Source organism: Hordeum vulgare, chromosome 1H (genome assembly GCF_904849725.1).
Source record: "Hordeum vulgare subsp. vulgare chromosome 1H, MorexV3_pseudomolecules_assembly, whole genome shotgun sequence".
Taxonomy (NCBI): Eukaryota; Viridiplantae; Streptophyta; class Magnoliopsida; order Poales; family Poaceae; genus Hordeum; species Hordeum vulgare.
Genome location: NC_058518.1, coordinates 512,611,581 through 512,623,547, shown reverse-complemented (window position 1 = coordinate 512,623,547; position 11,967 = coordinate 512,611,581). Strand labels below are relative to the sequence as shown.

The 11,967-nt window shown below is 42.8% G+C and overlaps 2 protein-coding genes and 1 non-coding gene across 4 annotated transcripts; 2 read left to right on the top strand and 1 right to left on the bottom strand.

The window, feature by feature from the left end:
* Positions 1 to 386: 386 nt before the first annotated feature.
* LOC123421444 (pathogen-related protein) lies at positions 387 to 1,631 on the bottom strand. 2 transcript variants are annotated; one of them, XM_045107539.1, is made up of 4 exons: positions 1,415 to 1,631; positions 1,127 to 1,259; positions 754 to 1,058; positions 387 to 637 (listed from the first exon to the last, which is right to left on the bottom strand). In XM_045107539.1, exons 1-4 carry the CDS (start codon positions 1,550 to 1,552, stop codon positions 506 to 508), a joined length of 708 nt encoding a protein of 235 aa, XP_044963474.1. In that variant the 5' UTR covers positions 1,553 to 1,631; the 3' UTR covers positions 387 to 505. The 2 variants fall into 2 exon arrangements, with proteins under 2 accessions (XP_044963474.1, XP_044963479.1); XM_045107544.1 differs by having other exon boundaries at positions 1,127 to 1,340; positions 1,415 to 1,507.
* Positions 1,632 to 6,848: 5,217 nt separating this feature from the next.
* LOC123421428 (proteinase inhibitor PSI-1.2) lies at positions 6,849 to 7,394 on the top strand. The gene is made up of 2 exons (XM_045107538.1): positions 6,849 to 6,956; positions 7,082 to 7,394. Exons 1-2 carry the CDS (start codon positions 6,911 to 6,913, stop codon positions 7,270 to 7,272), a joined length of 237 nt encoding a protein of 78 aa, XP_044963473.1. The 5' UTR covers positions 6,849 to 6,910; the 3' UTR covers positions 7,273 to 7,394.
* Positions 7,395 to 7,761: 367 nt separating this feature from the next.
* On the top strand, positions 7,762 to 7,834 carry TRNAV-UAC. Its single transcript has one exon. It is a non-coding gene; the product is annotated as a tRNA-Val (tRNA).
* Positions 7,835 to 11,967: the final 4,133 nt, after the last annotated feature.

Genomic DNA, 11,967 nt, shown 5'->3' with positions numbered 1-11,967 from the left:
ATGAAGCGGTGGAAAGAGGACAAGGTGAGGTAGTGATCAAATAGGTTGGGCCAATTAGATGGTTGGCGTGCGACCGACGTCTAGCATCGTCCATTTAAAGTTAATCTAGAAGTCGATATCATTAAAGTTAAAGAAAACAATGATACTCCCCCTGTCACGGTTTAGAAGACACGGTTAAATTTATGTGCATTTCCATAATAGACAAGGTTTAGGGCACATTGCATTTACTCCTAGCAGTCAATTAGTACTCTGTTGTACTACTTTTATATGTATGCATAGTGTGAATGCTATTTTTCAGCCTATCTCACAGCCAATCAATAACCACCTAGGTTCTAGAGAATTTTCAAATACGCCTTCTAAACTGTGAGGGAGGGAGTAATATATTGGATGGATCAAAAATCTTTTTATTGATTTAAATATTTCTTGCCATTACAAGGAATTTTGCCAAATCCGAAATCCTGGAGACGATGATACAAGTCACATGTTTCGCCAATTCTGTGGCGCTTCAGTCTGCTCCTCTCATCACAGGGCAACCTGAAGCCGATGCAGAAGCAGCCGGCGCAGTCAAGAAGCTCGCGAGGAAGTTGCCACGCTCGTAGAAGAACTCTGCCTTCTCCACCTTGATGTCCTCATCAACCTATATAGATATCATGCATCACAGTGTTGCAGGCCACTTAAACCTTTGAATAGCAGCAACGAACGATGGACATAACACCATGAATTACTTGCTGTCAATCAATCAAATAAACTCACGTGGAAGACGCAGACGCCGAAGAACTCGACGCGCCCACCGTGCGGAGGGTGGCCCTTGAAGGGACCCTCCATGTAACCCCAGTGCCGGAACTTGAAGGCGATCCTGGGAGCTGGCGGGCCGCTGTAGACGTCCAGCACCTCGATGGCGAAGCCCCGGGGGAACGCCGTGAGGAACGTGGACGTCGCCGACTCGACCGACTCCGCCTCCGGGTCGTAGATGCGGTGCTCCGGCGGCAGCGTGGTCGCCAGGAACGCGTTGTAGCCGCCCATGGCCATCACCTCCTCCCGCGTCAGTGGCTTCAGCCCTGCAACAAAGCTTCGTTTCATTTCGTTTTTGTATGATGTGTTGAGGCGTTGAATTTTTTGCACGTACCGTTGGTGGAGGCGGAGTAGTTCTTGAGGTTGACGCTCTTCTGGTCCTCGGGGCGCACCTTGTGGACCATCTCCATCTCCCAGGTCTTGAGCAACCGCTGCACCTTCTCTTCCACAGATCCCTCCGCCCATTCCTGGTGCACCCAAGCCATGCATGCATGTGAACAAATCGAAGTTCCAAGATGAAGAACTTTACTCTGCTACTAGCTAACAATCTGCAAACACCACCCAAGGAATCATTTGATCATGGACAGACATTTCATGTGGACAGCAGGTTTAGTATACGTACCTTGGTCCGCTCTTCCTCGAAGAGCTTGTTCACCAGGTCGTAGTTGGGAGGGGCTCCATGCCTCCACACCGTCTTCTTCTCGCCGTCGCCGTGGAGGAACGACCGGTACTTGTCTCCACCTCCTTCAGCAGAGGCCATGGCTAGCAGCCTTCGATCGACTCGGTCGGTTCAACCAATACTACTGTACTGTGGTTGATTCCCTACTTGTAGGAAAAAAACAGATATATATAGAGAGAACAAGATCAACCACATCATCGCACACGTCACTCGCATGGAAAAAAGGACGACTAGTAGTATATGATGCCAACAAACCCAATCCATGATCCGTATCTGCAGTAGTGAGGGGCGTCCACTCATACTATGCCACCCGTCACCATTGCAGTGCAGTTTTGTTTTTTATATTGGAAAAATGCGCAGATGCACAACCATACAAGCAGGCGTTTTGTTTCTGTCGCTAGTCGCTAGTAGAGTTTGGAATAATCTGACCATGGCATGGCCGGTTCGGATCTTTGCAGGTTGCCACCATGTTGGTCACTGCCACTCTGCCAGAGACTAGTCACGGCAGATGGTGCTAACGTGAGGCCATGTGAAGTTGTGAACTGGCCTATTCATCTTTACTTATGAAAACTACTCCTTCCGTTCTCGAAAGGAGGGCATACAAGTTTTGACTTAAAAGGTGCAAACTTTGATCGAGTTTGTAAGAAAAGCTACTAGTAACTATAATACCAAATTAGTATTGTCAAATCCATAATAAAATAGTTTTATGCTATATCTATTTAGTATCGTAGTTGTTCGTAGATTTTCCTATAAATTCAATCAAACTTTGCTCCGTTTGACTTTAGAATTCAAACATTAGACACATATGGCCTCGGGATAGGACAAAAGGAATCGATCAAATCCTCCAGAGTTTCACTTCGTGTTATCTTGACATGGCAGATGCTGCAGAAGAATGCAAATTTTTCACAAGTGATATGCCTTCCTTTTTTTGTGGGGTTATATGCCTTCCGTTCCAGAACGGAGGGAGTAGGACAGTGGCATGCGCCAAGTCGATCTGTCATGTGAGTCTTGCACTACCAAAATAAAGAATTTCGTTTGTATATAAGATGGTTATAACAGATATAATTTTCCTTCAAATAAAGATATGATCACATCTGAATATACAACATCTCTACTGAAAAAACAATACATGAAGCCACTATATATTTATGTTCGTTACGAACTAAATTTTTGTAGCAAAAGTAAATCATTTGCTTGAGTTTTAAAATCATAGCCATTTGCGGGAAACATTGATTTGAAATAAATTAAGATGGAAAGAAAAAACGATATGTTGCAGGAAATTTCTAAGTGCATTTGTTTGGAAGATCTATAGATTTGTTTTTGTTAATACGAGTAAACATTATGGGAAAATATTTGAATCTAATTCTGAGTCCATATTGTCAAAATGCGATCAACACGGGACCAGTGGCGGAGCTACCGACAGTAGGTTGGGCGGGCCAGATTTTGCTAAGCTAAGAGAAAGCTTGCAAACTTTATTTTGTTAGAAACAACTTTACCCTAAGAGGCTAAGACCTACTGATATAACCATAGACACTACTTAGTCCTCCTTGTACATAGGATCTAGGACCGGCTCCAAGGCATGCGTGCCACTTATCTTGGAAGCCACTCCACCTCTCTCATATATATATGTAACACTTATGTACATTGTGATCAAGGGAAGCAAACCATTCTCTATCTTGATATCAGACTCCCAGGTTCTCTCATGACCACCGATCTCCCCTCCGCGCCGGCCACCGGCTCCGGCCACAGCTCCTCCTCCTCGACGACCATCGTCGACACCGCAGCGGCCCCAAGCCCTGCCGCCATCGCCGCCTCCTCTCCTTTCGTCCAAGGCACCCCCTCTGCCCCCTCTTCCTTCGCCCCTCTCTTCTCCACTACCACCGCGCCGACCTCCACCGCGCCACCTCCACCACCCGATGTTCTTCAGCCCCGCCAAACCATTCTCTATCTATAAGTTGGGCGGGCCATGTCACAGTTTTGCCTGTGCATAGCTCCGCTACTTCACGGGACGGAAGTCCAACTTGTGGGATTTCTACCAATTTTTGAACTATTCATGTGAGCTAACAGAAACTTTTAATGGTTCATTAGAATTGAAGAGATATATCATACAGATGTTGTGAACTTTCTAACAACACTCACTGGTATGTTTCTCACCACATGCCTAGTAGCAGTGAATATTTGTTTGTGAATACAACAAAACATTAGAGCATCATAGAACGTATTTTAGGAAATAAAGAAGACAACAAATAGTTGCGCCGTCTTTCAGTTTGCTGAATATTTACAAGTGAGTCAGATAGCATTGGAAAGCATAGTCGTCTGTTATTTTATTTTTCAAAGATTATGTGAAGCAGGAGCACATGCATTGCTAAAATTAATTGATATAGCTTTTGGCAATTGCTATATGTACCAATAATTTTATCTCTCCACAAATAAAATCAAACCATTCTTAGATTATCAAACAAATTTGAGACATTTAAATTTAAGCACGCCAGGAACAAACACATTTTATAAAATTGAGAGTTTACATTAAGAGTGAATTCCGTCTTTTACCTTGTAGTTGTACATTTGTGACACATATTATCCCATTTAGTGGAACTTTTATTGAAATATCAGATTTTGGTGACTTTTAACACGGTAATTCCTCAGATTTACATTTTTCTTGTTTATGTTAGATAGGATTGACCTGTTGCGTTAATGATTCGTAGAAAAATCTGTAAAAATCAAAGGACATCGTTGTTGACGATCATGTCCAGACTTCTCTTGTCCAGTTGTTCAATTCCTCAACATCGTCCATATATTTTTGAACCCCAGGCGTCACCTCACACCTTGTCTGATGGACATGCATCAGAAAACGGGTGTCCAAAGCTTCCAAAAGGGATATTATAGACGAATTTTCACTTGATGGGGTAATTAGTGTCACAAATGTACAACTACAGGGTAAAAAGCGAAATTCACTCTTACATTAACCATCTTTATATATTTTAGTTCTATCGTGATATTTAAGTTGATACGTCGGTGTTCTGGTCCGGCAATTCTATTAGTATTAGGGATTAGTTGTTTGCCAGGGTGCTTAGCACGGTTGATGTTCAACATTGGGAGGCTTTCTACAATCATTGCATGGATTGACAATTAAGATATTTTGTGTCAGCCATGGTGTTGCTTTGATAGGGGATTGGCTATGTGCCGCCTGTTGCCACGGCTAGCCTGCAGGGAGCACGATCTGGGACGGCCTAGTAACGACTTGCCGCATCATGCCGATGTCACGATGAGATCATGCGTTTTTTTATTTCTGTTCGTTCACATTTTTATTTTTATTTTTTACTTTTGTTATATTTAAAATAGTTCATATATTTTACAAAAGCACTTTACGTCAAATTTTGAAAAATGTTACTCTTGTATTGGAAAGATGTAAAACATGTATAATGTGAATAAAAAAGTATGAATGGTGATCGTCTGTGCGAAAAAATGTTATTCAAGTGTATGCAAAATGTTTGTGACAATCAAAAAATGCAACACATTTTAATAAATGCACGTGACATTTAATTGTTTTTGTTCATACAATGTAAGAAAATGTTTTTGTAACTGAAATAAAATTATCTTTCATTCAAAAAATTGTATTCGCATCTAAGAAAATCTTCACAAGTTTCAAAATGTGTTCATGACATTTCAAAAAAAAAAATTTGTAGAACGTACATTTTTATTGCAAAGTTCATTTTTTTTATCATGCAAGAATTGATTCAAATTGTATTCGAAAAATACTTAATACATATTTTTAAAAAGTATTGAAAACATATACATACATTTTACATGCATACAAAAAATATACAATGTATATGAAAAAAGTAAACAAGTGTTGAAAAAACAAAAATAACGAGAAAGAAACACGAAGAAAAGCAAAGAAACCAAAAACAAACCCAAAAAAACCAAAGGAAGAAACAATGAAACCAAATATATAAAGAATAAAAGGTAAAAACGAAGAAAACCACTGAAGAAATAAAAAAACAAAAACATAACAAGAGATGAGAAAACTGGCGAAAGAGAAATCCGAAGAAAAAAACACCAAAATAAAAACAAAAGACACCAAGAAACCTGACATAATAACCGATCGAACGCAGCGACCGGACACGTAGGAGCGAAGGCATCGAACGATACAGCTAATGGGCGGGCTCGTAATCTTCTGCGTGTTAGGCAATTCCTATTAGGAATCGGTATGGGCAAGACCTAGCCCTGACAGTTTTATAGGGTAAGTAGATAAATAATGATTATATTTTTTGTATGGTAAATATATAATAGCTTTTTTTTTTTGTTATCCTCGTTTTTTTTACGTACTGGTTTTACCCTCGGCTCAATTTAGGCTAATGGGCCATTGTGCTCAGTCCAGTCCAATTACACAGATACCGGGAAACCAAGGCAGAGGATCTGCAACCGTCCAAAATTCGGGTCGACTGTCAAATCAAGCCGCTGCTATTTCCACTAAGAATTAAATGCAGTCATGGTAGATCTATGCTCCAAAGCAGCGATACTTTAGAAATTTGTGTATCGTCGTTCAGTACTTCGCCGATATTCCGATACTTCAAATACGCCTTCGATACAGGTATTTCCGAAGTATCGTTATTTTCAATTTAAAAGAAATGGCGATACGCATATCCTCAAAGTATCGCCGTTGTATATTGCCTATGCCTTGATGTATCGTTGATCTGTTTATATAGGTAGTGCACGTGGACTGTACTAATGTAGTAGTTGGATAAAAGTGCTTGTTAAGGATGTTGCTTGTGCAATTCATTATTTGACCCACTCGTGCAATCCAAAGTTGCTCTTTATATATATTTGTCATTTGACAATCTCAAGTTTTTAATTTAAAAGGATTTATTAATTTTATATTGTCATGTTAATAGAAATTACAATCTAAATTGTACTGTGACAATATATGACCGATTGGCCGTATTATTCATTAATGATAGTGAGATTTTAAAATGAAAAACAATAAGGTATGAAAGTAATTAGGCAACCAGTGGGTCGGTATTTTGTTATCATCTCATACATTTATTATGTTAGTTTTTATTGCATGTTATTATATTATTATTTATATATGCTTGCCGTATCGTAGAATTGCTGTTTTTAGAAATTGCCGTATCCCGTATCGTCGTATCAGTGTCGCCGTATCGGTGCTTCGTAGGATCTATGGTGAGGGTTGCACTAGACAATCCATGCAAAGTTTATCCGGTCAAGGTTCAAGCCTGCTTTAGTTGACTGTCTTGACTCCAAGCTACGAAAAGATGGTCGTTTCAGCGTAGCCACCCGCTACTGTACAAGGCAGTCCGCTTCAGGACAAGGGCTACATATAAGGATCTCAATGGAAGCAAAGGCCTCACCCAGCGTTCCTGATCAGGATTCAGAACCAACCACCTCAAGAGTCAAGAGTGTGTACAGAGCACAGACATGGCTACCTCCAGACTCCACATCGCCTGCGCTCTCCTCCTCATTGGTAGGCAAACCGATCCAACTCTTGTTTGAATGGCAGTCTTTCAGAGCTTCGAAACGAAATTTGTTATAGAATTTTTAAGTATATGTGTGTATGTGGTCTGTGTATTCATATATATATATATTCAGGTGTTGTGCTTCTGGGGCAAAACCAAGAGGGCATGGAAGCCGTGGCTTGCCCTCAGTACTGCCTGGAAGTCGACTACGTGACCTGCCCCTCCTCCGAGCAACAGAAGCTCCCGGCGAGGTGCAACTGCTGCATGGCTCCCAAAGGCTGCACGCTTCATCTCTCCGATGGAATCAGCCAAACCTGCTCTTAATCCTGTTCAGAGTTCTGGGCCTGAGATGTAACTCCATATATGGTGTGGTGCTAGACAATGCATGCTTGATAATCTGACAAAGCTATGAGCTTTGCCGATAAAGCCTGTCATATACTACTATGATAGTACTCCCTTCGTTTCTAAATATAAGTCTTTTAATAGATTTTTAATAGGTGACTACATACAAAGCAAAATGAGTGAATATACACTCTAAAGTATGTCTACATACATCCGTATATAGTCCTCTAGTAGAATCTCTAGAAAGACTTATATTTAGAAACGAAAAAAGTATATATTATCGATGAGTACGCGCATATACCGATATTCCCTTGGGGCAGCTTTAAAGATCCCTGAATGTTGTTTTGGTAGGTAAGGTTTTCTTGCTGAGATAACCAGAGGAGGGTACCAACGGAAAGGAGAAGAGAGGCTAAGGACGTAATGATAATGACATCCCTACAATAAATGTGTTAATTAGAATTGAAAGCATCAGCTGCTGTGGTGTAGTGGTTATCACGTCAGTCTTACACACTGAAGGTCTCCAGTTCGATCCTGGGCAGCAGCAATTTTTCTTTTTTTTCTCTCTTTTTTTTTCCTCTTTTGTGGCGCCAGTCATCTGCCACTTTTGTGCGTGTCAATGATAATAGAGATCAGGACGAGATGATTAAATGAATTTTTTTTCTCAACATTAACAATGTAACTAGACAGAAAATAATTTGTGTGTTTTTTGAACAAAGTCATTATTACGTCCACAAATTCATTCATTAGGGCATCTTAAACGGTGATCGGCAAATTTTTGGATGCGGGAGGCTGCCATTCAACTATAGACACATACATTTTAACAACAATTTAAATTAATCGGATAAAATTCGGAAAAACACGGTCCGATTTCATATAAACACGACCGGATTTCATACAAATATGACGCATTTCATTACATTTACATCAACAAAGCGGTGCTTGTTTAGAGGTTTAATTAATACACCTAATTATAATCACCGGTGCTTGTTCCTCGTATCTGACCATGAGCCCCGAGAACTGAAGCTTTCTCTTCTCCAGCTCCGCCACTGGAACCTACTATTGTCCGCCTCCACGCCGCCGCCAAGCAGTTAATTGGTTGACGATGTCGAGGCCGCCAAGCAGTTAATTGGTTGACGATGTCCAGGCCGCCAAGCTTGCCTTCAACGGGAGGGGAGGAGGGGTGTCCTTCTTAGGACCCGAGCGCCGGTGACCTACCGTGCTCTACTCTTCCTCGTTGCCGGCGACGTCCTCCACCTCGTCGCCCGCGTCATCGCACTCCTTGTAGGTGGCCGCCACCTACGCCACCCATCGGTGTACCGCGAGCTGGTGAGGCAGCAGCAAATCCCTTTTTTTCATTTCTTTGTGGCTCCAGTTATTTGCCATTTTTTGCATGTCAATGATAATATAGCAGCACGAAATGATTACCAGACCCCCCCCTCCTCCAGTAAATAATTTGTGTACTTTTTAAATGAAAGGCATTACGCCCACAAGATCATCTATTACAACAACAACAACAACCAAGCCTTTCAGTCCCAAACAAGTTGGGGTAGGCTAGAGTTTAAACCCATAAGATCTCGAAGCCAAGTCATGGCTCTCGAACGTGGATAACTAACTTCCACGCATCCCTGTCCATGGCTAAGTCTTTGTCGATATTCCAAACCTTCAGGTCTCTCTTAACGGACTCCTCCCATGTCAAGTTTGGTCTCCCATGACCCCTCTTAACATTCTCAGCACGCTTTATCCGTCCGCTATGTACCGGCGCTTCCGGTGGCCTCCGTTGAATATGTCCAAACCATTTGAGACGATGTTGGAACAGCTTCTCTTCAATCGGTGCTACCCCAAGTCTCTCTCGTATATCGTCATTCCGTACCCGATCCTTCCTTGTGTGGCCACATATCCATCTCAACATGCGCATCTCTGCTACACCTAACTGTTGGATATGTCGTCTCATGGTTGGCCAACACTCCGCGTCATACAACATCGCAGGTCGGATAGATGTCCTATAAAACCTGCCTTTTAGCTTTTGTGGCACTCTCTTGTCACAGAGTACGCCAGAAGCTTGGCGCCACTTTATCCACCCAGCCTTGATTCGGTGGCCCACGTATTCATCGATATCGCCATCCTTCTGCAACATGGACCCCAAATATCAAAACGTGTCTCTCTCCGGTACCACCTGCCCACCAAGGCTAACCTCTCCATCCTCGTGCCTAGTAGCACTAAAACTGCACCTCATGTATTCAGTTTTAGTTCTACTAAGCCTAAAACCTTTCGATTCTAGAGTCCGCCTCCATAACTCTAACTTTCTATTAACCCCCGTTCGGCTATCATCGAATAGCACCACATCATTCGCAAAGAGCATACACCATGGGATATCTCCTTGTATATCCCTTGTGACCTCATCCATCACCAAATCAAAGAGATAAGGGCTCAAAGCTGACCCTTGGTGTAGCCCTATTCTAATCGGAAAGTCATCGGTGTCGCCATCACTTGTTCGAACACTTGTCACAACATTCTCATACATATCCTTGATGAGGGTAATGTACTTTATTGGGACTTTGTGTTTCTCCAAGGCCCACCACATGACATTTCGAGGTATCTTATCATAGGCCTTCTCCAAATCAATGAACACCATATGAAGGTCCTTCTTTTGCTCCCTGTATCTCTCCATCAGTTGTCGTACCAAGAAGATGGCTTCCATGGTAGACCTCCCAGGCATGAAACCAAATTGGTTTTTGGTCACGCTTGTCAACCTTCTTAAGCGGTGTCCAATGACTCTCTCCCATAGCTTCATAGTATGGCTCATCAGCTTGATTCCGCGGTAATTAGTACAACTTTGAACATCCCCCTTGTTCTTAAAGATAGGTACTAAAATACTCCGCCTCCATTCTTCGGGCATCTTGTTTGACCGAAAAAATGAGGTTGAAAAGCTTAGTTAGCCATACTATCGCTATGTCTCCAAGGCCTCTCCACATCTCGATGGGGATACCATCAGGACCCATCGCCTTGCCTACTTTCATCCTTTTTAACGCCTCCTTAACCTCACACTCCTGGATACGTTGCACAAAGCACATGCTGGTATCATCAAAGGAGTCGTCTAGCTCAATGGTAGAGCTGTCAAGCTCTCCATTGTAAAGGTTGTCAAAGTACTCCCGCCATCTACGCTTGATCGCCTCATCCTTCACAAGAAGCTGATCATCTCCGTCCTTGATGCATTTGACTTCGCCGACATCCCTCGTCTTCCTCTCCCTAATCTTGGCCATCTTATAGATGTCCCTTTCGCCTTCCTTAGTGCTTAAATGTTGGTAGAGGTCCTCATACGCCCGACCTCTCGCTTCACTCACCGCCCGCTTTGCAGCCTTCTTCGCCACCTTATACTTCTCCATGTTAGCTGCACTCCTGTCCAGATATAGGCATCTAAAACAGTCCTTCTTCTCCCTAATAACCTTCTGGACCTAATCGTTCCACCACCAGGTGTCCTTAGCTTCCCTTCTACTTCCCTTGATCACCCCAAACTCCTCTACAACGACCTTCCACAAGAAGGTCGCCATACTCGTCCACATCAAGTTAGCATTGCCTCCTTCCTCCCAAGGGCCCTCCTTAATGACCCTCTCCCTGAAAGCCTGGGATGCCTCCCCCTTGAGCTTTCACCACTTCGTTCTAGTGACTTTGGCGCGCTTATCCCGTTGGACACGAATCCTAAAGCGAAAGTCAGCAACCACAAGCTTATGTTGAGGGTCAACACTCTCTCCAGGTATCGCTTTACAATCAATGGAAGCGCGTCTGTCTTCTCTTCTAGAGAGGACAAAATGTCGTGTTCTTCATGGAGAAAATAAAGCCCAACGGCACGGCAACACCAGTTGCACAACAGAGCCACCATTCTTCCGACGACAACTAGAGCAATAACCATCATGTTCGTTAGGACAGCATGACAAATATCAGAAGATGTGTTTTCTCAAAATAAATATATTTTTTGTATCTAAATAATTGTTCTTGGATACGCGAGCTTTACGGCTAGCCTGGGTAGCTTCAGTATGATCCCTTGTCTCTTTGGCGCAATCTTGACCGGGGAATCTCGGGTATTCTTATTTCCATCCATTGCGTTCGTACCTGCATGACCAGTACTGAGGGTCGCGCTTACGCTAGCCATGGAATGAATGGAAGGAGCCTAAAAAGTTTAGGGTTGGGTTGGGAAACCCGTGTATCACTCAAGACCTTGAGTTCTTTTATGCTTCCACCACCATCATCTTACGGAATGGGGCTAAAACACCTTTCTGGGACTCCCCATGGTTGCTTGGCCCCAAGCCTAGAGATATTGCTCCTCTGATTCATGAAGCCTCCACTAGAAAGAACTGGAAAGTTTCGGAGTCGCTTCGCAGGAATGCATGGATGACAAATATGAAACCCCAAACCATCGTCTTCGAGGCCCATGTCCGAGAACTTTTCTCCTTATGGATGCTTGTGAACGACTTTCCTCTTAATGACCAAGCCGAAGTTGACATTGTTTGGAAGCATGTCGACACGGCCGCAACCGCATACAGGGCTCAATTTCTTGGCTTGACGCTCTTCCACATGGACTGTGGGCGAACGTCGCATGGGAAACAAAAAAAATTCCTACACACACGCAATACCTAACATGGTGATGTTCATCTACGAGAGGAGATTTCCGATCTACGTACC

Excerpts from the sequence above, each read along its gene's own strand:
- LOC123421444 (XM_045107539.1), bottom strand. The coding sequence starts at position 1,552 with ATGGCCTCTGCTGAAGGAGGTGGAGACAAGTACCGGTCGTTCCTCCAC. Across the intron at positions 1,260-1,414 it reads TCGAGGAAGAGCGGACCAAG|GAATGGGCGGAGGGATCTGT; the intron begins GTACGTATACTA and ends TGGGTGCACCAG. Across the intron at positions 638-753 it reads TCGGCGTCTGCGTCTTCCAC|GTTGATGAGGACATCAAGGT; the intron begins GTGAGTTTATTT and ends ATATCTATATAG.
- LOC123421428 (XM_045107538.1), top strand. The coding sequence starts at position 6,911 with ATGGCTACCTCCAGACTCCACATCGCCTGCGCTCTCCTCCTCATTG. Across the intron at positions 6,957-7,081 it reads CTGCGCTCTCCTCCTCATTG|GTGTTGTGCTTCTGGGGCAA; the intron begins GTAGGCAAACCG and ends ATATATATTCAG.